The 25,683-nt window shown below is 40.5% G+C and overlaps 7 protein-coding genes and 1 long non-coding RNA gene across 13 annotated transcripts; 4 read left to right on the plus strand and 4 right to left on the minus strand.

Moving 5' to 3' along the window:
* Positions 1-1,854: 1,854 nt before the first annotated feature.
* On the plus strand, positions 1,855-4,568 carry LOC130692789 (uncharacterized). Its single transcript, XM_057515866.2, has 7 exons — positions 1,855-2,413; positions 2,474-2,745; positions 2,808-3,123; positions 3,187-3,316; positions 3,375-3,451; positions 3,521-3,829; positions 3,893-4,568. Exons 1-7 carry the CDS (start codon positions 1,925-1,927, stop codon positions 4,325-4,327), a joined length of 2,028 nt encoding a protein of 675 aa, XP_057371849.1. The 5' UTR covers positions 1,855-1,924; the 3' UTR covers positions 4,328-4,568.
* On the minus strand, positions 4,433-4,940 carry LOC132087845 (uncharacterized). Its single transcript, XR_009420702.1, has 3 exons — positions 4,813-4,940; positions 4,701-4,744; positions 4,433-4,601 (listed from the first exon to the last, which is right to left on the minus strand). It is a non-coding gene; the product is annotated as an uncharacterized LOC132087845 (long non-coding RNA).
* A 42-nt stretch (positions 4,941-4,982) lies between these two features.
* LOC130692792 (MAGUK p55 subfamily member 7-like) lies at positions 4,983-8,617 on the minus strand. Of its 4 annotated transcripts, none has more exons than XM_057515871.1 (11): positions 8,440-8,617; positions 8,041-8,369; positions 7,842-7,976; positions 7,738-7,761; positions 7,458-7,625; positions 7,267-7,389; positions 7,119-7,192; positions 6,940-7,064; positions 6,284-6,460; positions 6,023-6,225; positions 4,983-5,964 (listed from the first exon to the last, which is right to left on the minus strand). In XM_057515871.1, the coding sequence occupies exons 1-11, from the start codon at positions 8,459-8,461 to the stop codon at positions 5,647-5,649; spliced, it is 1,698 nt and encodes a 565-aa protein (XP_057371854.1). In that variant the 5' UTR covers positions 8,462-8,617; the 3' UTR covers positions 4,983-5,646. The 4 variants fall into 4 exon arrangements, with proteins under 4 accessions (XP_057371854.1, XP_057371853.1, XP_059350336.1 ...); XM_057515870.1 differs by having other exon boundaries at positions 6,284-6,541; XM_059494353.1 differs by lacking the exon at positions 7,738-7,761.
* A 209-nt stretch (positions 8,618-8,826) lies between these two features.
* On the plus strand, positions 8,827-10,490 carry LOC130692805 (uncharacterized). Of its 2 annotated transcripts, XM_057515885.2 has the most exons (4): positions 8,827-8,919; positions 8,986-9,649; positions 9,722-9,936; positions 10,157-10,192. In XM_057515885.2, exons 2-3 carry the CDS (start codon positions 9,020-9,022, stop codon positions 9,926-9,928), a joined length of 837 nt encoding a protein of 278 aa, XP_057371868.1. In that variant the 5' UTR covers positions 8,827-8,919; positions 8,986-9,019; the 3' UTR covers positions 9,929-9,936; positions 10,157-10,192. The 2 variants fall into 2 exon arrangements, with proteins under 2 accessions (XP_057371868.1, XP_057371869.1); XM_057515886.2 differs by lacking the exons at positions 8,827-8,919; positions 10,157-10,192 and adding an exon at positions 10,214-10,490 and having other exon boundaries at positions 8,969-9,649.
* LOC130692818 (small ribosomal subunit protein uS14m-like) lies at positions 10,182-11,043 on the minus strand. The gene is made up of 3 exons (XM_057515903.2): positions 10,909-11,043; positions 10,688-10,849; positions 10,182-10,410 (listed from the first exon to the last, which is right to left on the minus strand). The coding sequence occupies exons 1-3, from the start codon at positions 10,990-10,992 to the stop codon at positions 10,228-10,230; spliced, it is 429 nt and encodes a 142-aa protein (XP_057371886.1). The 5' UTR covers positions 10,993-11,043; the 3' UTR covers positions 10,182-10,227.
* Positions 11,044-11,317: 274 nt separating this feature from the next.
* LOC130692795 (elongation factor 1-alpha) lies at positions 11,318-14,413 on the plus strand. Its single transcript, XM_057515874.1, has 7 exons — positions 11,318-11,449; positions 12,161-12,343; positions 12,404-12,583; positions 12,639-12,987; positions 13,052-13,291; positions 13,350-13,768; positions 13,830-14,413. Exons 2-7 carry the CDS (start codon positions 12,200-12,202, stop codon positions 13,887-13,889), a joined length of 1,392 nt encoding a protein of 463 aa, XP_057371857.1. The 5' UTR covers positions 11,318-11,449; positions 12,161-12,199; the 3' UTR covers positions 13,890-14,413.
* On the minus strand, positions 14,238-15,446 carry LOC130692815 (heme transporter hrg-1-like). 2 transcript variants are annotated; one of them, XM_057515900.2, is made up of 6 exons: positions 15,282-15,446; positions 15,046-15,218; positions 14,893-14,987; positions 14,754-14,832; positions 14,628-14,670; positions 14,238-14,571 (listed from the first exon to the last, which is right to left on the minus strand). In XM_057515900.2, exons 2-6 carry the CDS (start codon positions 15,191-15,193, stop codon positions 14,469-14,471), a joined length of 468 nt encoding a protein of 155 aa, XP_057371883.1. In that variant the 5' UTR covers positions 15,194-15,218; positions 15,282-15,446; the 3' UTR covers positions 14,238-14,468. The 2 variants fall into 2 exon arrangements, with proteins under 2 accessions (XP_057371883.1, XP_057371882.1); XM_057515899.2 differs by having other exon boundaries at positions 15,046-15,445.
* A 2,147-nt stretch (positions 15,447-17,593) lies between these two features.
* LOC130692831 (uncharacterized transmembrane protein DDB_G0289901-like) lies at positions 17,594-19,006 on the plus strand. The gene is made up of 6 exons (XM_057515917.2): positions 17,594-17,614; positions 17,736-17,883; positions 17,956-18,084; positions 18,187-18,656; positions 18,806-18,890; positions 18,961-19,006. The coding sequence occupies exons 1-4, from the start codon at positions 17,594-17,596 to the stop codon at positions 18,384-18,386; spliced, it is 498 nt and encodes a 165-aa protein (XP_057371900.1). The 3' UTR covers positions 18,387-18,656; positions 18,806-18,890; positions 18,961-19,006.
* Positions 19,007-25,683: the final 6,677 nt, after the last annotated feature.

Here is a 25,683-nt window from a genome sequence, read left to right on the forward strand (position 1 = left end):
GCGACTACTACTATATTAGTCAATGAAAAAAAGAAAATCATTAAACGACGTCTCTCTGAAAATGGTGACTTTGGAAGCCCATCATCATCGTCTTATGGTCACACACAGCTGCGACTTGTGCCCATCCATCAAATCAAAATATGTTTCGCGTGCGTTCACCATGAATATACACACAACAACGAGAAATACCATCCAATCGGCAAGGCGAAAACGAACGCACACACGAAAAAAAAAAGTAGGGAACATGTCAACCTTGACTCGTCTCGGCAGAGATTTTCATTCGACTCACGTATAGAGAACGAGACCATCCATATATAGTGTTCGTCAAATATGTATATATCGCCCGTTGCATCGTGCTTTTTTGCACGACTTTTTTTTTTATAATCAAGAGAACCCCATAGTTGGCTTTCTCACGCCTCTCTGTTGCCCCGGCCACAATGGACCGATTTTTTTCTTTGCTCTCTTGTTTACTTTGTCGGCCTCTCGACCTGAAATTAAAGTCGCATTAGCTCGTCGCAGCAGCTGACCCAGTTGAACAGATGTTTGTTTTTCTTTTTTCTTATTTCTTTATTTTTTGTAGTTGATAAAGAAAAATTCTTGGGACGTACGTCGTCGCCCCGTGATTTATAAGACGTGCATAATCATCTCGATAGATTATGCATACCTTTAAGATGGGCGTGCATAATCTCATTTCATCACGCGTCGTCTGCAAGCCTTTCCCAAATAACCACCCACTCCACCCATGCTTTTTTTTTTTTTTTTTAAATCTCGAGACGATGACAAGGGCCGAGTCTAATTGAGTCGTTGAAGACCAAGAGGGCAGCTAATAATATATTAGAAATGAAGATACTCACAAAAGCAGCTGCTTCCCCCGTTCCAGCTGATTGTTGATGAATAATTCCGTAAAGGTTTGTTTTCATTATTCATCATCTCTCCTTCAATTCCAGGATGTGATTGCTCAGCTGACTGATTGTAAAACGTAGTATCAATGGCTGATAATGTTCCTTCGATGATGTGGAAATGAAACATGATATGCTCGAGGGGGTTGAGGTGTTCAATGATACAGCTGCCGGCAAACACAAGCATAAATCAATCTAGAAACAAAAAGGGCCACATTAATAATGCATGTTTCAATCAGTTTGGGTTGTGAATTTATGGACTTGTTATATTACAGGGGTTGTTGTTGTAAATCAATCGTGACTGATGAGATTCCAAGAATGCATCACACACACCGGATCGAAATAAATGCCTTATCTCCCCCGTCCCTCCCAAATATCGATTGGCCTGCTTTCAACCAGAATGGATTGGTGTTACAAGGTAACCCATAACGGGTCGTATACATACATATCTACCCACTATCGTAGCTACACAACAGGTTATTACTATTATATACTCGGACATTGAAAACCTGATCCCGCGATTTGGGTTGCCATCGACGAGTAAGTCCATTAGACAAGACCTGTTTTCATATAATCAGTCAACACCTACATCGACATAAAAGAAAAAAAAACTTGTAATATTCTCGAGAGAAACTCTTACCAGTTTTCCACATGGCTGTCGCACAAATTCCATGTAACTTTTAAACAACTTTTTTTTCTTTTTTTAGAACGTTCTTTGTTCCGTGACGACTAGATGGCGTTTGTAGTTACTCTTCAACATCATAGATGTCCGTATTGGAAAATGAAAACAAACGAATGGAATTGGCGTTCAGCAACTGATAACATGAGCGATAATAGTTTAAATATAAAAAAACAAGCTCAGATGATTAAGAAAAAAAACGAGGAAAAGCCAAAATCGCGAATGGTGGCGCTGGCGTCTACCGGTTTTCGCTCTTCCATCTTTCTCACTTCCCAACCGTCATGCAGCTGAAATCCTTCAAGAGACCCTTTTTTCTATAAATAAGACGACGAGCCATCCTGCGGATATGCTGCTTTGCCACGCACCCCTTTGCAGATCCTTTTCTTTTACAAACGCACACGCCAACAGGCGCCAGTATTATTGCGTCCGTAGCTGGAACAACTGGAACAACGCAGCAACAGCAGCTGCCAGCCTTTTAAAAAAACCAGCACTCACACACACACACACTCAACCAAAACAACACAAAATATGGCTTCCATCAGCCGTTGAAGAAAAGGACAACAAGTTGAGGAGTTTCTCCAGTGTACAGAAAAGAAAAGTGCAAGAATTCCAACGCCCATTTCTCATTTGTGACATGGCACAAAGGTTCAGTCTCGGCAACGATGACATGCCACCAGTGGTTCCCGGTCGAAGTCGTTCACCGTCCTACGTCCGAAGTATATCCGCCTCTCAAGTGCCGACCATGTCCTCGTCACAGAACAACAACAAACCGCCGCCCGTTCCAAGAAATTCGCTGATTCGCAGTAAAAGTGCTCAACTCTATCAACAACAACAGGTATACGGGCCATTAACAAAAAGATTGGCATTTTGCAATTGATGTGTTTTGTTATACAAGGGTAATCAAGTCATGACGTCATCAGCTCCCTTCGTAAAGGTCAACCACCACGATCTGTCCGCGGGAGGCAACAAAAACAACAACAACAACAATAAAGATCATCGATTGAATGATGTCCACGTAACAACACCAGCAGATGGCGAACCGATTGTATTATCAAAGAGTTTTACCTTCGAATCACCCAATGGCGTCCGTCGCAAAATTCCTGTAACGCCCGTCCTCTCCACTGGACCTAAAAAATCCAATCAACATCACGACACTCTTCATTATCGGTATTTTCCTAATTACAATTCAATTACCCGAATTAGAAGTTGAACATTTGACATGAAACAAGGCACGGAACGTTGGTGTTTCCAACGGATGGTCTTGTCCAGCCAAAGGCTATTGACTCGTCCGGCATTTTCACTTCCGTATTGAACTCTCCAAGTCAAAGTCCATCGGAGGCTGTGATGAGTCCAGCTGCCAGCCCACCAATAATCCAGTTCAGCCATCCAGCTGCGATGTTCAATCAGTTTGTCGTGTCGCTCGTCGATCATAGCGTTTTGAAATTGTGCCAAGATGGCGACGCTGGCGCCTTGTCCCGATACCTAAGTCTCCATCACGACAAGATTTCAGCCAGAAATTTAAATGCTATCGATCAAACGGGAAAAGTATGTCATCTTAAATGAGTTTTTTGTTAAACGTTAACGTCTTATTCTTTTGCTGTTAATCAGTCAGGTTTGTTGCATGCGGCCATGACAGGCAATGTGGCCATCGCTCGTCTTTTAATTAAATTACCTGGTCTGGAAGTTAGTTTGGCTGATAATGAAGGTAACACTGCCCTTCACCTGGCCTCACAAGCAGGTAAACAATATCAAATGATGAAATGAATGGCTGAAATCTATAAACAATTGCATAACAGGTCATGCAGATGTCGTTAGTCTACTGACATTGTGTCCAAATTTAACCATCGACATACGCAACAATGCCGGCCTTACTGTAATTATATACCCCGTCTTTTTCAAACTTTGGAAGATAATTGAATTGCTTTTCGTTTGTTATGCAAAGGCTTTAATGAAAGCTGCTTTGCAAGGCCGAGTTCGATGCACTCGGCTGCTTTTATTGGCCGGCGCATCGCCCGTCCTGAGGGATTTCGGACGGGGACTTTGCTCGGTTGAATGGGCTCGGCTAACGGGCCGTTCCAAATGCGCCGAAATTATCGACAAATACATGGACAAGATGCAACTCAACCCGGGACTTGGATTGAAATCATTTCATCACGGTGGAGTGGTAGCCTCTTCTGAGCCCAGCCTCCAGCAATTCTCCAAACGATCGTCTCTTGTCCTCCTCCCATCAGCCAAGACCAAAGATTCTTGGGTAACTTGGTTAATTAAAAAAAATAGGAAAATTAGAATTTAATTTTTAAAACGAATGAAATAGGTTAAAAATACATTGAAGAAAGCCATTCGAATTGTTAGCGGTGGAGGATCGGATCAGAATGGAAACAGCAAAGGATCGACGTTTAGCATTGCGTCTCAATTGACGGGCAGTGGAGTCATGGGCGCCAGTGTTTTATTGCCCGGTGATCCGTCTCGAAGATCTTCCATGCCCGTCTTGCCTACCAATAACTCGGGTGGAGCTGCTGGTTTTGTTGCTGAATTGTTTGATCGACATCGCTCGCAAGGTCGTTCGCCATCGCCTCATCCGCCGACATCTTTCAACGTGCCCAGGATTCAAGTCTCTTACTGGAACAATACGGTAGGAGGCAATATCCCTCCACCACCGTCCAGCACACCGAAAATTATACCGGGCGAAATGAGACCGCAAACGAGTAGCCGCAACCGGCAACGTTCAAGGAGTTCAATTCGATCCTGAAATGTTTTTAAAATGGAAAGGTCAATATATTGAAAATTAAAAAACAACAGATGATTGCGAATAAAATCTGTTGATTATATGTCATGTGATGGATATCATGACCGAATACAAATGAAGGAGAACTATATATTTAAAAAGAACATACGTTAATTAGTTTCAGTTTGTTGACTTGCTCCTTCTGTGATGTTATACTCAATGAAGATTAGCTATGTGCCAATAAACAAGGGTTCTTTTTCTATGACATCGCAGACAGTTTGTCCAATTGTTCATTTACCTATGGAGAAAGGAAGTTCTAACTCAAGAATAAAATCATTTGAGTACATTGCATGTGATAGATGCCATGACCGACTACAAATGAAGGAGAACTATATACTTTAAAAAACTTAGTTGAATGCTGGTTTAGCCAATGAAGATGAACTATGTGCCAATAAAAAGGGATTAATTTTCAATGATATCGCAGACAGTTTGTCCAATTATTCATTCACCTATTGCAGAAAGAATTACTTCAAGACCACGAAGATGGTAGGACTGCAGTGGAATGTGATTCAAATAATTTTCCCACTTTAAAACTGTGATTTCCTGCGAATGGGAAAATTCCAGTACGATGTTTAGAGGTCCTATCAAAATGTCGGAATAAAAAGACAAAGAGAACACGTCTGACAATATCCTATACATTAAATGGGTAATGGCGCAAATGATACAGATGACAAGGGCAGTCATAATAGATTGAAAGAGGGCGGAGCTATAGAAGAATGTGAGAAAAAGGGAAACATGGAATTGATTTTCTTTTTTGGTTAATTTTCATATACTGGGATTTCATACTGACCACAAGGGAAACGTCACAAACAAAACTAAATTCTTAATTTTTAAAACTATTGTCATATTAACTAAAACTTAAACATATTTTTTAGTTGAAATGAGATTTCTATTTTAGGGATCGCTCGAAGAGTTAGAGACACATATTCAAAATCTGAAAAATGCATAGTCGGGCAACAAAAAAGGAGAAACGACTAGAACTTGTGTGAATTCTTGTTATACTTGAGTTTCTGCTGCACGCAATCAGAACTTGGAGGGGCGGATAAATATGGCTTTGAAAACGTTTGGGTGGAATAAATTATAATCAAATAAAACAATTAAAAGGACGGGGAATGGCAGGGTTAACAGTTATTTTGTATATAAAATTAACTAACAGACCTATCCCGAGAGTATTTAATTCTTCCTTGGCAAAATGTTACGAATGTCTTTGTCTTTTTTTTTTATGTTTAGGGAATGCCTAATGAATCGAAGAGATTTAAGAAAGAGAAAGAGAGAAAAGGATGTCAGACTACCCAAGAAACTGGAACCCATTGCGATTGGGTGTCCAGTTTCCGAGCGACGACGAGCAATTGCTCAAAGGCCGTCGACAGATCGCCGTTGACGATGACATCGTCAAAGAGGTGGCCGTAATGAAGTTCGATCCGCTGGCCACTGCGAATCATTTCAGCGAGTTCGTCGTCGGTGAAACCACGTGAAGAATTCTCATCGAACGTTGATCGAGCGTATGCAGCTGAACGCGTTTCACGCAAAACGTTAAATCCCGGAGGTTTGATGTAGACAACGTGCGGCTTGAATTCGGCCGTCCGTAATGTTTTCAATGCCTGAATCATAAAAAATGAAATTAAATTATCGTTAGGAAATGGAAGTGATGTGAATCACCTGATGATGCGGATTAAGGATGCAAGTGTAACCCAGTTCGATAATTTCCTTGATACTTCGATTGGCCGTCCCGTACAAATTCCCCTTGTATTCACCGAATTCTACAAAAAGGCCATCGTCGATATCGCGTTCCATTTGCTGTCGATCCAGGAAATGATAATCAACTCCGTCCGCTTCGCCCGGTTTGGGCAATCGTGAAGTATCTAATTAAACGGACAGAACATTTTAAAATTGAAATATTTAAAGAATTCGTGGAATTACATGGAATGGTGGTGCGGAATTTGTCGGGGTCGAGGGCGATGAGACGTCGTTTTAGCTCGTTGCGTCCAACTCCCGGTGGTCCGATGAGGACAATAGGTCGGGGAACAGCCGGATAGGGCATCAAACGAGCGACTTCCTCATAAGTGGCGATCTCTTGCCGATCGAAATCCTCGTTCTCTGCCAGAGCGTACATGACTTTTTGAGTGGGACTGCTCCTTTCGCTTTTTAGAGAACCAATCGAACGTGCCGGACTGCAACCTTTTTGTTTTGTTTTCATTCAACAGGGGGAGCAAACAGCCAGAAACCGAAAAACACAAAAGAAAACGAATCAGACAAAAAAAAATGCAAGCGAAAAATCCTTTGTTAAACAAGGAACGTATCGATCTCGATCCAAACGTCAAAGGTATTGATTTCTATTGGAGCAGAAAGAGGGAGGGGGATCCAAGAGGCAACATCAATAAAACTGTTTATAATGGCAAACATAAAAGAGGTCGCTGGGATGCAACACCAAAAGCTTTCCTCCACATTGTAGAGCTTTTAAATCGATAATAAAATCATATGCAGGGATGAAAACTGGCAGACGGCCACATGCAATTGCTATTTTTTTCGGGGAATTCAAAAGAGAGCGAAAATAAAAATTAATAATCAAAACTGACCTTGTTGGTCGCTGTTATTGTTGGCCGAATGGGCCCTTTCATAAGCGATGCGCTTCTCTTGCAACATGCGGCTAGGAATTAATCCAGCGCGCATCTGTTTATCGCCTTCATGCCTCGCTTGCCACCTATTAAACACGATTAATTTGGTATAAATAAAAACGAGTTGACTGTTTTTTTACCAATAAGGATCGTCCTGGCTGACGATGTGAATAATATCTCCTCTTCGAAAGTCGAGGCCGGCTTCCTTACACGGCTTTAGGAGACAAAATAGATGACAAACATGAGCGTTTTAAAAGAACACTTAATAATTGATTATTATTCACTTACAATGTATCGATCAAGGGCAGCCGTGAAATCAAAAAGTGCTCGAACTCTGACGCGATTCTCCCTAGATGGCCTTTGGCTTTCACTTGGGATCAATTTGAATGTGATGGTTCCTTCTGCATTTTGCTGCCAAGAAAAATCAAAAGTTGCATTCAAAAGACGAGCCAAAATCACAGGAAAAATCAATAACATACCAGAATCTCGAGGACGTCGTTGGGCGTTTTGCCCAATACATCGATGCCATTGACCTCAATCACCTCGTCGCCAGGGTGGATCAATCCCGACCGGTCGGCTGCACCGCCATGCATCACCCGAGCGATGACAATCTTACCCGTCCGCTCGTCCGTCTTGATCGTCGCTCCCTATCATGAAAATTACAAATCGATTTGAATTTTTGAACGCTCATTTACATTCACGATAGAGCGACGCATTGCAGCATTCAAAACTATGCACACACAAATACGGAAAACTCACCACAATGGGCTCAGCAGTTTGAGCCTTTTCCAGAGGCAGTAAGAAAGAAAGTTACATGATGTCAATGAGATAAAAGAAGAAAAGATATTCAATAGTTTCTTTACCAGTGGCTCGTTGCTTTTGACAAGTTGAACGATCTTGATGGTTTCCTCGTCTTCATCAACAGTGTTAAATGGAGGTTCAGGTAATTTGGGTACATAGTCTTTCTGGGATATGGTATCATGGACCAACAGCAGGCTCTGAAATAATACCAATACAATCAATGTAAGGAAAACTGGTTGTTTGAGTTGTCACTCAATTTACTTGAAAAGCTGGGCGCTGGAGCAACAAAATTAGTTCTCTGGAGTCCCTGCTTCCACTCCGTTGTACAAAGCTCTGAAGGATTTCAATCACTTCGCAAGAGATGTTGAATACATTTGAGACTATAGGAACAATCATCTCAGGCTCATATTCCAAAGTGCCATTGCTATCTGAGGGGGAATGGGGCTTGCCCACTATGGTGCTGATTTTCTTGTGCACACGCAGCAAGTTTGTCATTTCTTTGGAAGTCAAGACCTGGCTGAGGAAGTTTAGATCTTTTTGGTCATCACCGCCTCGCGTTTGGTGCAGTGTAGCCAGCAGTCTGGACAAATCTATAAACAAATGAGGTTAATTATGCGCACGAGCTATTGAAATGATGGGCAAAGGAGATCTTTTGCGTACCTTCATTCGGGAGGGACGTCATTTTGCGCCAAAAAGCTAACGTCTGTGTATCCAATGGTGTTGTAGGTTTACGTTAACGGTCCATCAATACGGTGAAAAAAACCAAAACACATTCAGCCTAAATATCCTTCAGGCTTCCCTTCCCTCTCAATCTACTTTGACAGCACCGAAATTCTCTAATGGCTGCAAGATCTGGTTGCCATTTGCGCCCAGTAAAAAACTAAATCATCAAAAGAGCTAAAAATCTGCTTAATTTCAAAATTAGTTTTTTTCTTGTACTTTTCATCATAAACTGATATTTTTAAATTTTAGTTTAGAAAATGATATAGAAAGATTTGGCACAAACTTTGCGTTAAGGATCAATTTACGAAACTGACGATGATGAATAATCGATATAGACGTCAAAAATTTTCACCACGCGTTTAGAAGTTTCGTTTTAAAGTATTTTGACGAATATTTGGAACCTGGAACGAAATTGTTGTAAGAAAAATTCTCATATCATGATTTTTACATTTCTCCAGTTTAAAAATATTTTAAATTTTGTAGATCTCTGCCTAAATTGGTTGTGAATGTGAAGAAAATGAACACCAAGAAATCCAATAGGTTCGCTCCAAACAATACAAATGAATGGAAAACGAGAGGATTCAAAACATCTAATACTACGACCGATACAGTCGGTGAAAGCTGTAGTTTTCAAAACCATGACCAGAAAAAATTTGAAAACAGTTCAAATTTCAAATCAGAATCTAGAGGAACAAAATTTGCCTTTAATGCTGCCAAATCAAAAAGACCTGCGATAGAAAACACTGAAGCTGAAGATGCTACAAAAAAGCAACACAAGTTTTTCAATTCTGAACAAAGTGATGATCTATTGCAGGATTCTTCAGCCTCCCAGAATAATATGGATACATCTGATAAATCTGTAAAGCCTCCTAAGAAAAAAAAGAAGAAAAATGTAGCTGAAGATAAACTTCCTGAAACAACTGATGAAACCAGTGAATCAACTAACAACTCTAAAAGAAAGAAACAAAAATTCCAGGGCTACACCTTGTTTATTGGTAATTTGTCATATGATACGACAAAAGAGGATGTGCTCCGTCATTTTGCCAAATGCGGTGCTATAAAAAATGTTCGGATTCCATTAGAAAAAGTAACCAATCAACCCAGAGGTTTTGGTTACATTGAAGTAGAAGAACACGTTACGTACGAGGTAAGGTTAATTTGACGTTTCATAATCTGGTTCCTTTCAGGTTACAATGTTCTAAAATTCGGTTTTATTTAGAACGTTTTGAGTATGCATCATACTTTCCTGAAGAGAAGACGAATTAATGTAGAGTGTACCTTTGGTGGCAGCAAGACTAGTCAGAAAAGAATGGCTTTGATAAAAGAAAAAACGCTAAAATTGAGATTTCTCTCAAGAGAAGGCAAAATCAGCTCGGCTAAGCAGCGACCTTGGGGGAAATTTTCAACTCACACAGCTATTGATTAAATTTAAAGGTAATGTTGCTTTTATCGCCTTGTTTGAAAAATGTAGCCAGTTACACCCTGGGCCGTTCCTTTCGGTCATTTGGTAAGATTGACCGGCAGTCGTGGAACTGTGCCCTTCTTTTATACTGGGAAAGCAATGCAATATTTACAAGGTGTAGAGTGGCTTATAGTTACATTGAACATCTCTGGCTTGTAAATATTTACACCAAGTTATTCTCATTTCATACAGGAAGTGATGCAAGGAGCAATACAACGACTATTGAGAGATTTATTGGTTGTTTTCTAGAAATACATGCGCAATCACCACATTGCTCGTTGAACTCCAGATAGTTTGTTGTAATCTGCCAAGCTACGCCAAACAATTCGACTCAGTCTCCAGCGCGTGACAACGCCTCTTGGACGGGACGTGATGGCACAGCGATTGCGGACGCGGGTTAAGCTCGCATCACGAGGAATCTCAGCTAGCATTTTGGCACCAATCTCCTTCAAAAAAAAATATTTCAATAAGGATTTCTTAAACTTGTTGTATACTGTAAAGAATATATCTATGCTTATCCTCTGAATGAATAAATTGATCATAATATTTTTTTAATTACATAAAACTTCAACAAACAGTGCACACCCTTTCCAATGAAAATAACGAAAAACTAGAGTGATGGATTCCCATGCATAATATGTTAAGTCTCGATATAGGGTGAATAACTTAACAGACTCTTGTGAGGATTAGTTCAACTGAGATTGAAGGGTAGTTCTCATTTACCGTTATCTCAGCAGGCAAAACGTCATTTTTTTTTAGTGCTTTTGCACGAACACGGTCAGCTGCGTGTTCGACTAGTAATTTTCTTCGCCGGTTGTCCTTCATCATTCTCCAATCTGTCCAATTGCTTCTGACTGGTTGATTCAATTTTACAGCATTGGTCATCTAAGAAAATTCGTTTTGTTTAGCTAACTGATAAATTAACGGAAAATATAAAAACATACTCCATTTCGAAGTAGTTGAGCGGTGTTTTGCAATAAAAAACTTGAAAAATTTAACAATTTGCTTATGGTGCTCGTGCTGGCCATTTTGTTCTGGAGAGTAAACAAAGAGATGCCAAATCGATAAAATAAACTAACAAAAAACATTTTCAGTTAACGTTAAACTTTATAGCTATTAAAATTAAATTTTAAAAATCAAAAATTCATATAGGAACCACATTTCTTTTTTTAAAACCTTGAAAACAGTCTTTTGCAAAATCCCTAGAGAGGGGTAGAAATATTCGAGGGAGAAGAGAATTAAAATAACCTTGAAAGGGGTACCACTTTAACATTTATAGTAGTTTAATAAAATCAAAAATTAATAATTTACATTTTTCTAACGTAAATCAACTGAAATGTTATAAAATTAAACAATGTTTTACGTAATGCAACTCTGTTTCCCCTCCCCTGTAGACACTTTACTCGGTAGGGGCTAGAAACTTCCAGCGTCACTCGTTCTCGTGTCTTTCAGAGTTCGTTCTCTTCTCTTCCAACGGAACATCAGGTAAGCACACGTTTTGACGCGTCTCCCAAACTTATCCTTTCAAATCGAAGTATCCTTTATCAATCCATTTGTAACAATGTCTTTAAACCGTAGAACTACTCATTCTTAGTTTAATTAAGCAATTTCAGGATAAAAACGATGAAAAGGTGATGGCTTTTTTTTGTAGAGAAAAATTTCCTAGTGCAACTGTCAAGTGGGCCGGTTTCAATCGACATGTGGGGCTTGGTCGCCATTGCCAGAGATTTTTATTTTTGAACTTTGCAGTTGTGTTCTTGGGACAAGTTAAGATTAATATCATCGATTGAATAGTTTTAGCTGTTTCAAGGTTTCATTCCAGACATTTTGTGGGATTTTAGTGTTTCTTCATGCTGGAGGCTTGAGTTATTTACCGGGGTGTAGTCCCTATTGGGCAATGGTTAAGTCTTTCATTTATTTTTACTGAAGTCTTTTGAACAATTCGTCCTTGAAAAGCATTTATCATTAATTTTTCCTTCGGAATTCAAGGTCGTGGGGGCGAATTTCAGTTGGGGTTATTAAACTGGTAGTCGGGGGTGTGGGGCTAGTTGCCCTCAAGTGGTTAAATTCATTTCTGAGGTGTAGTCATTCTGTATAAATAGGGTGTATTTTGTAAGAATCATTCATTCTCTCCTGCCTTGTAGTTCGGTTGAATTGAGCTCGTCCTTAAGTACATTTCTGTTCTCTTTGTTACAGCTGTTTCAGTTTGTTCAACCGATCCTAAACTCAATCAACATGGGAAAGGAAAAGACTCACATCAACATCGTCGTTATTGGTCACGTCGACTCTGGCAAGTCGACCACTACCGGTCACTTGATCTACAAGTGCGGTGGTATTGACAAGCGTACCATCGAGAAGTTCGAGAAGGAAGCCCAGGAGGTAAAGTATTACAGATAAAAAATATCAAGTTCCTAAAATAAATTTTGGCTCTTATTGCAGATGGGTAAGGGTTCCTTCAAGTACGCCTGGGTGTTGGACAAACTCAAGGCTGAGCGCGAGCGTGGTATCACCATCGATATCGCCCTGTGGAAGTTCGAGACCGCCAAGTTCTACGTCACCATCATTGATGCCCCCGGACATCGTGATTTCATCAAGAACATGATTACCGGAACTTCCCAGGTAAATTTGAAGTTTCATTTTCTCAAGTTTTGGTCTAACTTTCCTTGTATCTTAGGCTGATTGCGCTGTTCTGATCGTTGCTGGTGGTGTCGGTGAGTTCGAAGCCGGTATCTCCAAGAACGGACAGACCCGCGAGCACGCCCTCTTGGCTTACACCTTGGGTGTCAAGCAGCTGATCGTCGGTGTCAACAAGATGGACTCGACTGAGCCTCCTTACAGCGAGAACCGCTACGAGGAAATCAAGAAGGAAGTCAGCAGCTACATCAAGAAGATCGGTTACAACCCAGTTGCTGTTCCCTTCGTCCCCATTTCTGGATGGCACGGAGACAACATGCTTGAGGCTTCCGCCAACCTCCCATGGTACAAGGGATGGAACATCGAGCGCAAAGAAGGCAAAGCTGAAGGTACGGAACGAAAATTAATATTGTCCAGTCAGTCTTGTTAATTAAAATCCCTTTGCGTTTATAGGCAAGACCCTGCTTGAAGCTTTGGATGCTATCCTGCCTCCTTCCCGCCCTACCGACAAGGCTCTCCGTCTGCCCCTTCAGGACGTCTACAAGATCGGTGGTATCGGCACAGTGCCCGTTGGCCGAGTTGAAACCGGTGTCATCAAGCCCGGCATGGTCGTTACCTTCGCCCCCTGCCAGTTGACCACTGAAGTCAAGTCCGTCGAGATGCACCACGAAGCCCTCGAGGAGGCCGTCCCTGGTAATTATTTATTGCGTGATTCATATTGGCAGTTAAATAATGTTGAATCTGTAATCAGGTGACAACGTCGGCTTCAACGTCAAGAACGTCTCCGTCAAGGAGTTGCGCCGTGGATACGTCGCCGGTGACTCCAAGAACAACCCACCCAAGGGTGCTGCTGACTTCTTCGCTCAGGTCATCGTGTTGAACCACCCTGGCCAGATCGGCAACGGTTACACCCCCGTGTTGGATTGCCACACCGCCCACATTGCATGCAAGTTCGCCGAAATCAAGGAGAAATGCGATCGTCGTACCGGCAAGACCACTGAAGAGAACCCCAAATTCATCAAGTCTGGTGATGCCGCCATGATCACCTTGGTCCCCACCAAGCCTCTTTGCGTCGAGTCTTTCTCTGACTTCCCTCCTTTGGGTCGCTTCGCCGTACGTGACATGCGTCAAACCGTCGCCGTCGGTGTCATCAAGTCCGTCAACTTCAAGGTAAATATTCGAAATCGCTTTGACTCGTTTCCAGTGTTGCTAATTAACATTTCCTCGACAGGATTTGGGCGCTGCAGGCAAGGTCACCAAGGCTGCCGAGAAGGCCGGTAAGAAGAAGTGAATGGAGGTTTTCCCATCCAACCGACAGATGTGTCATGTACCGGGTCCGAAGCAACTACAGTTCGAAATTCTTCATTTAGTTTCCGTCAAAAAATTTTCTAATCGGCATCGAAAAGAGTTCAGGAGGAAAGCAAGCGTTTGGTTGGATAAATTTGTTTTCAACCTTGTTATGTAGAACTAGACTATCTGTCTACAGAATGTCTTTGCTTGTATCCCGTTGAATTTATTTGTGTCGTATTTTTCTTCCTTAAACACGAAATTTTAGCGCGTCTTACTATTGGAGGGGTTATCCTGGAGAAGAATTATGATATCTTGGTTTTGATCAATTGAAAAAAAGCGCCCTCGTGTACTTTCTAAGTGCATTTTACTTTTATTAGTCATCTTGTACATTTTTGAGATGGCTTTATTGGTAAATTGTAAACTTTCCACTTGGTTTATTCGAATCGTTTTTACTTACTCCTGTATGTGTAAGGGCTTTGGTATATACACCTCAATCATGCTCCAATACATGAAAATTTGGACTGACATTTTGTTCATATATTATCGTCTATCGATTAAACCAGACAAGACATTAGAAACATTAAAATCCGTCACTATTAGTTATGTAATCATATTCTGCATCTTTAATTCCAAGTCTGGCAAATAACCAAATGAGAAATGCCCATTTAGCTGTCATGAAAACCCTAAAACAATTACAAAATTTACTAAATTGATCACTATCATTAGTAATGCAACTTACCATACTGAGGTAACAATTGCACTGTTATCAACTGGAACCATGGCTATGTAAAAATGGTTAGATTGTTAAATTAAAATTAAATAATGATGGTTAGATAGTAGCATTTCTATATATTATATTACTTACGAATTTTGTAGTATGCAGCATAAAAAAGGTACCAAACAAAGGCAGCCACACAGATATCAGTCACCAAAAATGCCAGCAACTAGAAAACGTAAAAGAATTTTGAGACAGAACAACAAGTTTACGTGTCACTGGTAATTACCTGAATGCTTCTTAAATGTAAAATAGAGTACCAACTCTTTATCGTTTTCCTGTGCATCAAAATTGCTAAATGTAAGGCAGCAGCAGCAAATACACCTAGAAAACGATCCTGGTACAAAAATGGCACAAAGTGTAATTTACGTTTATAAAATACCTGACGCCAGAGCCCAACCAGCTGCTTGTGCATTATGATAACTGTGATAAAAAACAAAGGCAGTTGAAATGCCAATAAATATTCCAAGTGAAGACTGAACAATTCGCCAAATAGAGCAACAACGATCTCTATTTTCACAGCAACCCATGTTTTTTTGTTGCCAGCTAACTTCTCTACACAGTAACAGAATGAAAACTTTTGTCAAGAAATTTTTAGGGAAGGTCAAACCAAAATACTTGGTTGTCACTGCATCGCTCAACTAAAAATATTTTATTCGCTGCTAAGCACGTGTCCTTCGGTTGTTTACGAACAGGGGAGTTTTTCTTTTTATCGACTCTGTTGTCAGCCTCGTTGTTTACGTTTTGTGCATGTGGGGAATGGTGTTTGATATTCGAGTCTCGACGTGGAGTGCATTTCCCTAAACAGCCACATTGTCTACTTTTACTGATACTTTTTCAGAGGCGAAAATGATAAATATGCTAAAAAGCGGCACTTTTACAGAATTACAGACATATAAATATTTCCATTAAAAGAATAAATCATATTGATCCTTCGGCAACAACGAATATTAACATTCTTGTTGAAAGATAAGGATATTGGTTGATCTGGCAAACAAAAACGCCCCTTCGTGTTACAACATCTCTCCATGTTACGAATTCCATGAATTTCATGACTCGCCACAAATCTTACACTTGTGTCGGAATTTTAAAATATTACGTATAGTTTAAGCCATATATGTTGAAATCCGCAAAATAAATAGTTAAATTATCGCTGAGTTTATTCTACCTGTGTCTGTCGTTCACTCACCTTTCGGCCGAAATAATCCTAGTTGTTCATGTTGAGATAGGCAGGAATGAAGGAGGGATTTCCCTTACAGAAAAAAAGGTGGAGTAGCTAGTGTAACTTGAATCGCAACTGTTGAGTTGACCACCGTAGTGTGTGCGTAATAGTCGTCACAGGATCCGCCGTTTACCGGGTGTCCCCACCCCCGGCTCTCGGCAGTAACCTGACCCAGATGAATCTGTAACCTACCGGAATAGATCTATTGGATCTCTTCTTACGGACGTCCTCCCGGCGCTCCAACGTATCTGACTGTCCTCACATAGTCACGTGATTTATACCATTATATGCATGCGTGATACTCCGTAATGGGGTACACATTCACGAATATCATGGTGATGGATGGGGGACCATCCTCACGGAAATGCTCATCAACATGTGCCGTATCTAACTTCCGTACTAGGCCACCTGGACGGTTCTAGACCTTGCCAGCTCCATGACTCTTACCACGGCACACATGCAGCACTGTGGGCTCAACTGCTGGTTCAGGCCGGCTGTATGACTGAATGTCTAATGAAGGGTACTTAGCGAACAGATCTGCCATCCAGCCACCTTTCATCATACACTCAGCCGCCTATAGTACTAAGCAAGGTTCCTTAGTCACTAGCTCACTCCATGGGTAGAAGGTTTTTTCAACCTTTATATACAGTGAATTCTGAGATCAAAACACTGTTTACAAAATTGCCACCAGGTAGGTAAGTTAATGACTATAATTGTATAATTATTTCGACAAATATGAAAACGAAACAGTGAACATTATTTTTCAATTTTGTTTTTCATTATCTGTCAAGAAATAAAGATGATTTGTCAAAATGTTTAAATATAAAACGAGTTTTATTATGGACATGCGAGATGATTGTACGTGGCATGCGTAGCTTAGCGACAGATTTCGACACTATTATTCAAGGTCATCTCCATCGTCATGTTCGTCTGCAGAATGACATAGATTTCAGTGTTTTAGCTCAAATGAGTGCACTGTATTCAGGACTAGATTCTGTATGTGATTCCCGACAACTCATTTGCGTAGACATCTCCCTGAAAACAAGTTCGAATTCGGTGAGACGTAAATGAGGTCGACTCTACCTTTTCAATATTGAGTTTCTTTCGTTTAATTTCAAAGGGGCCCGTGATGTCGCAGCTCTCCACCTATTTATTGACACAGGATAAACCCGTTAATTCCACTGAAAATGTCTTAATCGAGTGCCATATTTGATGATCATGCTGATCATTTCCTCATCGAGGAAAACCCGGCTCACATAACGATCTAAAAATTCCTCGGGCTGGCACGTGTATCGCGATGGCCATTCCCTCACATGAATAAGCCCAGGTACACCAACACCTCAAAATGTTTTTCTTTTTTTCTTACTAGCCAAGTGTGTATATCATTTTGGTTTTTCTCCCCCCCTCCCTTTCTGTTTCTTTCTAGTGCATACTTTGCTCAATAGGCAGCACAACACCCCACAAAAGGTGTTAGGTTTTTCCCATAGCTTCGGTCGTTTTCCTTATTCTTCACACACACAGGTCATTAAGTTCTTCTTACCTATATGCCGGATCGTCATTCGCTGTTGCTTTGTTCCCATCGCTGCTGTACAGTCAGTTTGACTATAATTACGGCACCATCCAAACCGAGTTAGATACATCCGCACACCAACCGTCCAGGCGATCACATCATCCGCCGGAAGAGAAGCTCTCCATAGTCCTAGGCAAAATGTTTCGCTCCTTGTTTACGGTAAGTCATTTTCATAGATTTTTTCTTTGTTTTCGAATTTCATTTCTGACTTCAAATGTCTCACGTTTATTGTGGAAATCTTGAAAGGTTTGAGTTTCATTCCAACATGTTGTATCGGTAGCTATTGATGTTGGCGTTGGCCGTTGCCATGCCGTACCCTGAAGATGAGGGTCCCATCGTTGTCTCACCGGAGGTGCTGGATACTGTGGCATCTCTAGACGAGCTGGCCGAAGATGAAAAGGTTGACGAGCGTTATCGTCCTAATTACGGTAATGAGAGAATTCAATTCATTTTGAAATAATGAATTTTATTTTAAAACACACCATTGTTTTGGCGGATAGGTCAATTACAGAGACGTACAGTTTACCAACAACAGAGCAGCAGCCATCAACAGCAAAGTAGCAGTCTTACCACTCACCAACAGCTTGGCTATCAAAACACTGGGTATCATGCCAACAACGCTGCTGGTGGTAATGAGTTTTTCTTTAATCATTCATTATTTAATTCTTGGGAATGATGGAAGAATTTATAATTTAAATTTATAAAAAAAAATGATTTGGTATTTCTATCAGGATATGGCGGAAGTGGGTACCATACTCCGGGAGTCAATGCCGGATACGGCCAAAACATCAACTACGGTCAGAGCGGTTACGGCAACACTGGCTCCATCAACACAGGCTACGGCAACACTGGCTCCATCAACACAGGCTACGGCAACACTGGCTTCGGCAACACCGGCTACGGTATTGGATCCGGAATAAACACGGGATAAGGATCGAACGCAGGTTATGGAACCAATACGGGCTATGGAACGAACACTTGATACGGAAGCAACACTGGATACGGACTAAGGCTGGATATGGAACAAATACTGGGTACGGCACAAACAATGGAATCAATGCTGGATATGGAGGCCATAGCGGCTACGGCACGAACGCCGGCTATGGAAACACTGGCTACAATACGGGACTGTTCGGGAACAATGTTGGCGGCGGACAACAAGTCGCGTATGGGCACTCAGGATAAAACAGCCTTAGCGTTGGTATGTAAAACACAACATTGCAACACGTCCTCCATGCGATTCCTTTTTTCACGTACAAAAATTAACCAAATGAAAACATGTTTTTTTCACTGATGTGACTTTGTTATTAACGATTTCTTTTATTTGCTCATTTCGAAAATTGGCTACAGAAAGCGGTTACGGCAGCAATTACCTAGGATGGCGTGAAGGACAAAAGTCCAACGGCACTGCGGTCGTTGATGCGGCTGCCGTGGGGTCAGTATCTGATAACGTGTATTAAAAAGCATTTTAGTCAACTAACTTTGTCGTTAAACGTTTGACGTAGGTCAATGGAAATGAAACAACAAAAAACACTGTCAAAAGAGGTCCCGTCCGTAGTTTCTTGTATGGATACCGAGGAGTTCTTCTCCTACGAAATTCCGTAGACACAATGTTCACTTATGCTCATTTCTTAGCTACGTCAGGAAATAAAACTGGCGTAGTGTCAGAAAAGTATTTCTCTGGCCCTAATTGGGAAGCTTACGTTGATTACATAGCCAATACGTGGGCAGATCACGTGTTCGGGTGGATCGAGACCATCCAGAATGGCACTGTCCTCTTCTACGAGCGTCTACTTCTCGAAGACACTGCGGCCGAATTGAAACGTTTGTTGGAAGCCATTCATTTAAGTGATTCTCATCGTCCATCTGTCGATCCGAAGAGGTTGCGTTGCGCTCTGCGATACAAGAATCGCAAACGTTTGAAGAAACCCGTGAAAGTTCCAGTAAGAGTTTCGTGATAATCGTGTCACAAGCTACTACTAAATGTGCAACCAATTTTGAAAATAGTCTTGTTGTCGGCAGGGTACCACTGACAGCAGATCAACGGAAGAAGTTCGAGTCCTCTATCGAACGCGTTCAGACGAGTCTGCGGGAGAAAGGCTGGCCGTTGCTTCCCGTCTATTTGTACAGGGAGGATTTGTAAGAATGGGTACACTTATTGCTGTTTCAGCTCTCATTTTATTGTGTTCAAACATTTTAAATCGATACTAGCCACGTCATAAAAGCAAAAACTCAGTTATCCTGTGACATTTTTCGTTGGTCTTCATTCATATAAACGTAATTTTTATTTGAAAAAAATAAATAAATAAAAGCATACAGCTAATATCCGTTTTTGTACGGAATAATTCAAAATGCCCCACCTTTCCTTTGCTGGAAACAGCTGTCATTGTCCCCCAGTGTATACAGACTTAATATGTTCAATACGTTTGCCGTACGTTGTCTTGTAGATATACAGTGGAAGCTGAGTTTGCAGTGCGTGTGGCATCCAATCGCGCAAGTCTATAGATATTCCATGCTTGTAAACTGGATTGAAACCCACCAAAAATAACCAGCGTTGAACGCTGATTCAGAATATAGCATTAGTTTTTCGATTAGTGGTGCGGTTGCTGAATAAAACGCAATTGAAGGGTTTTTTGTTCGTTTACCGTCGCCGGCGCCATTAGCGGGAATATGATAAAAATAAGCTTTGATGCTGGAAATGTCAATCAAACTAGGATAATAAAACAACTATAAGACGCACATAAAAACAATATTGATTTTCATAATCCTCATTCAATTCTCAATCAAAATCATGTATTGAAAAGGATTTCTAAATTTTAGCCAAAATCGAAAAAAGTAGGAAGGCTATAGGCCTATAGCCTTCCCACCACCATCGGCAAAAAACGAAATCCCTTCGAATTCGATAAAAATCACACGGCATATCCAAAATTGAACGCTGAGCTCGATTACGTAAGTGTTTTTCTCCTTAAACCAGCCATTATTAGTTTTTTATACGAAAATCTATAGAAATTTTAAGCCCGACATTTTTAGCCCGAGAAAATAAGCCCGACTTTTTGGTTTTTTCGATTTAATTAAAAAACTATAAAGCCAATTAAAAATAAACTTCATTTTCATAATAACCATTCAATTTTCCATCGAAATCATATTTTAAAAGCGAAATTTGAAATTTGGCCAAAAATGAAAAAGTGGTAAGGCTATAGCCTTCTTACTTTTTCACTTTATATATTTAACCAATTTCGATGAATGTCAGTTTTTGCACAACAAAATTTTAAGCCCGACTAAAGAAGCCCGACTAAATAAGCCCGACTTTTCTTATTTTTTCGTTTTTTACTGTTCCCTTTATTGTTGCTACAGAACAATAGTAATGTGCACATAGCAACATGACAGCCTCATTTTCGAAAGTTGAAAATTTCTAATATTACGTGGAATTGTCTGATAATCTTCTGAAAAATGTTAAAGTTATTCCCCGTTCATGCGCAAGTCGTCCGGATTCGTGACCGCCAACGTCATCCAGCTTTTCCTTCCCATCCACAATTGTCACTACTCACGGTTTGCTGTACCGCCTTCACGGGATCCTTGCATCGTTCACTGTGCTGCACAAAGTTTTTAACCATTCGGCTGCCGGAAACTTCGTAAACACCGTGATTGGTTGACGAAGAACAATTGCTGAAACTGTTAGTTTCACATTTTTACTATATGAACGCCCAAATTCACAGCCAAGTAATCCAAAATATAATTCGCAGAGCAACCGAACGTCTAAGAAAGCCCGTGTAATAATATTAACGTGTATGGATATGGGTTGGCTACATAATAAGGCAATGTTGTGTAAATATGAACAAAAACAAATGGGAGGTGAGTAAATATCTCGATGATTAGATGGCCAACTGCGGTTCCATCAAATGAGGTGGTTGCAGAAAATGGTGTTGGATCATACAGCTGCCTGGTACGCAAGTCTGCTGTAGAAGAGTTCATGGAGGAACAGGTATAGTTCCAGCGCAATAGCTTTATGTGTAACAGCTTACTTTAATGATTACTTACTCTATTAACTGTAATATATAAAAGGTATTTCGTCGGGTCCATACTGGTACTCTTGATCGGGGCGCGTGGGTCTTTTGGCCAAACCCTGGTTGTTTCCATACGGTATGTTCACGGGTCGACTTCCATAATCGTACGGACGTCCTAATTGTTAAAAATCATTACCGCATTAATGACGCAGCTTTAACCAATTTACCTTGAACTTGTCAAAGATAAGTTACGTAAGATTATTATGTTTGAATACTGATTTTATGAACGCGCTTGTAAAACGTAGCGTCGACGATGTGGCCCCGTTCAATGTCCAAAACGACGAACGCCTGAAATGCCACCAACAAAACCATCGCTCGCCACTAGTATTTTAGATGAAAGAAGAACACAATTACCTGAAAACGTAAAAAAAGCAAACACTGCAAGAATCAAGCATCGCATTGGTCAATGAGCATTTGAATTTTCTAACCTTAAACTCTGACATATTACAAACCATTATCGGAGCACTCCCAAGATTGATATGCCAGGCCACGAGGGTGAAGGCTTACTGCTGACCCGGAAATCCATAGGCTGATTTTTATAAGGAACTTCTACATGCGTAGGAAGTCGAAAGCAGTAGAGATTTAAACAAGGAAAAATCGTAATCAAGGAAACCATTGAAATATTGGCATCATGCAAGAAATTGCAACAAAAAATTTTTCAGAAGATTCAAATCATTCAAATGGCGCAAACTGCCAATTAAAACTGTGTGCGGTTGGGACACCTGTATGATTTCATATCACCGGATACGATGTCGTAGCGTACCCTGTTGCTTAAACATTTACGTGCGTTTGTGCAGCAAGAATCCTTTTGCCAGTTTTACTAGCCACCATTGCTGCCACGAATTCACGAGCTGAACGCTGATCCTCAATTGTTCCTCGTTCCATGTGATTACACTGAAGCAACAATGACAAAGACTATACATTTCTGTATTGGGAAGATGTAAATAAATCATATTCAGTACGATAGTTTAAGGTAGTGAACGGGAAGAGTTATGGATCGAATACGGCTGTGTAGAGAAGGAAGAGCTGGAAACTAAAAAAGCTGAAGAACTAGAGAAGATGACTCAAGGCCAGCGAATCAAATGGAATGAAGATATGGCTGAACAATTGCGCCAACTTGAAATTAAAAAGAAAGCCCAGAAAGAAGAAGAACTTAACGAACGTTTATGGGTAAACATACTCGCGATTCCCTAATACCTAGCAAAATGGGCTGGATACCATTCGAATTTTTCTGATAGATGCTGGGGCAAGCCGCACTGGAGGAAAAGGCCGAACGAGAGGTCGCTGAACGAAGGCACAAGGATTTAACGCAATTGCAGAAAGAGCAGGCGGCCTTACTGGAAGAGCGACGTCAGCTGAAGAAATTGGAATTCGCTGAGAAGAAGGAAGAACGACGCATGGAAGAATTGCGTCAACAGGCCGAGGACGAAGCAATCGCAGAGGAAAGAAGAAGAATGAGCAGCACGCTTCGCTTTTGATTGGTTTCTTGCCACCTGGTCTGTTCCGGAACATGGCAGAGATGAGTTCGCTACCCGAAAACATTCAGGCCCAGTTCCGTCGGCACGTTCCGATTCAAGACGATCCAGATTTATGGTGAAATGGCAACTATTCTGCTTTACCTTCCAGAAAATACCAATGTCTATGTGATTAGTTTCTCGGTTTTCACTGTTCCACTCACCATTTGCCTCAGTTAAAAGCTTTTATTAGTATATTTTGAATTTATTCACTTATATTCGCATAGCTGTAGTCTTTGTATGTCGTCTTTGTGCTGGTTCGTTGGTCCTGATGTGTTTCCATAGTCCAATAATCCTACAGCACTTTTAATGGTGTGGCAAAGTTAATTTTGTTATTTGCCAGACAAACATCGTACAATGCTTGTCTGTTTGTATTCAGTTGTTTTGTGTTTGGTATGTCGAATATTTTACAACAAACCGTCCAATGCTTTCACATATGTGAAGGATTTGAATTGATACGATATTTGTATGCTGTACAGTACAATACACTAAAACATCAGTCAATCATTGTAATTAATTTTGGTAATTTTCTAAATTAGCTTTAGAGCAGTCACTCATAAAGGAAAAAGGCTACTAGTATAAAAACTTATTATTAGAAAAAAATTATTATTAGAACATACCTTGCGCGTTCAACCATATATTAAAAGATTCACAACTGTTATAAAAGCCAATTTAATTTTATTAACTATTTAGTTTAACCTTTGTGGTAAAAAAAATACTTAGTACTTAATAAAAATGTAAGCAGAGGTAGCAGACGGTAGGTACAGTACAAACCTCAGCAGACGATATTTAACAAAACAAGAAATTTTAAAAAGAGGGTACCGTTGCCAGATCGCAAGAAATGGGACGCGCATGCGCAAAGTTGCAATTGAAAGGATATCTCAGGTTTCGCATGTTACCCCAAGCCCAGCCCTTTTAGGGATATGTTAAATGATATATTCTGTTTTTGCTTTTCAGAAAAGTTGGCTGAAAATGATTGAACAACATGCGTAAAAATTGGAACATTAATAATCCCTATTAATCTTGCAGCAAACAATGATATGAAAATAGACGTATGTCGAAAACCCACGATTGGACTTATGATTAGACAAGATATTCGCCCTTTTTCCATAAAAGCAGAAATAATAATAAAAAATCATAATGTTTCTTATTTTCTTCTTGACGAGCTTTCATAAGAAAATCCAAGATGGGAAATAGCAGAGATATTCATCAAGTTGCTACCACTGCAAGCGACCACCGAACTACACGAACTAAAGTACCAGAAGCGCAAGCTAAAAATGCGCCTGCAACCAAACCCATACCGGTTTTACCAGAATTAAGTAGCTGGAACGTCATCTACGTAGTCCAAGCATTATACTTTTGTATGGCCTATCATGTGACTCCGGCTATTCGGCGCTTCTTGTGCCAAAAAGGTCTTCTTTCATCTATTTTAATTGACTACGACTATACCGATCTAATGGAGAAGCTAAAGTACCAGAATAATGTCGACGAAGATTTTCTTGACATCCCTCTCAGCCACGACGAAATCTGCTCCGCGATCTATGCGCGGAATGAGGTGTGCCACATCGACCTACCTGCGGTAAAAATTAACTGGTCACAAAATTTCAAAATTCTTATGAAAGTTTGTCACAGTGTAGGTGATGGGGGTAGTGCCGCCGACGTGGATACTATTTACCAGCGCATCATAAGCGGAAATTATCAACATGCCATTGATAATAAGCCATTTCTCCTTATTAAGGCCACCTACGATGAACGTGCTGCATTCGGTCTTAGCTACATTTTACATTGTTGTCTTGTAAAACACGTGGGACCCGCTCTTCGTAGGTTTTTGATTTATACAAACCATCGTGCAACATCAACGAGCCATGATGCCTTCGCCAACTTGAAGTTTATGATTGGACAGCAAAGATATCATAAAAATTATTTCCGAAACGGTGCTTCTCCAAGGGCTAACGCGCTAATGCTAACGACTGCTATGGCGGCTAGAAATTCAATTTGCCACGGGAAGTTTTCGGACGTTTTTGACTATTGGGACAAGTATTTACGGTCCTGGATAAGTCTACTGAAAACCATAAACGAAAAAGGCAGCGCCCAAAAACTTGAAGATGTCCGAAAGGCCATTGCTGTGTCTGAAAAATTCAGGAAAGAGATTCAATTCGATTTGATTCTCTACCGAATCTAAGGCAAAATTTTGGAAACCAATCGCTAATCCACTTCGGAGTGACATCGTACGATTTGATTCAAAATGTTTAAAGTTGTATTTCATTCAAAAAACAAGTGTCGCAGGTTCTGTCCTCAAATACACATTCTTGTCCTCAAATACCCTGATTATTCTTTAAATTCATCGTAAATAGTTAAATTATTAGTTTATTAAGTAATAATTATAAGTAATTAGTTACTAGTGAGTTGGCTGACAAGTGCATTATTGTTCCAAAAAAACATGACCCAGGTTGAAGGAGTTCTTCGGTCAGTTTTTCGAAAAAGATAGGTCCATCGTCCACTATTTCTGTTTTCATGTTGATGTTGAGATTATTGAAATGCACTTCTTGATGCAATGGGTCGAGCCACTTGGTTGTGGAAATTTTTCCTTTTGATATTCTGACCATTACAAGTTCTTCGCAGGGACATTACATCTCAGACACAAGGGGCA

This window comes from Daphnia carinata, chromosome 3, assembly GCF_022539665.2.
Source record: "Daphnia carinata strain CSIRO-1 chromosome 3, CSIRO_AGI_Dcar_HiC_V3, whole genome shotgun sequence".
Lineage (NCBI taxonomy): Eukaryota > Metazoa > Arthropoda > Branchiopoda > Diplostraca > Daphniidae > Daphnia > Daphnia carinata.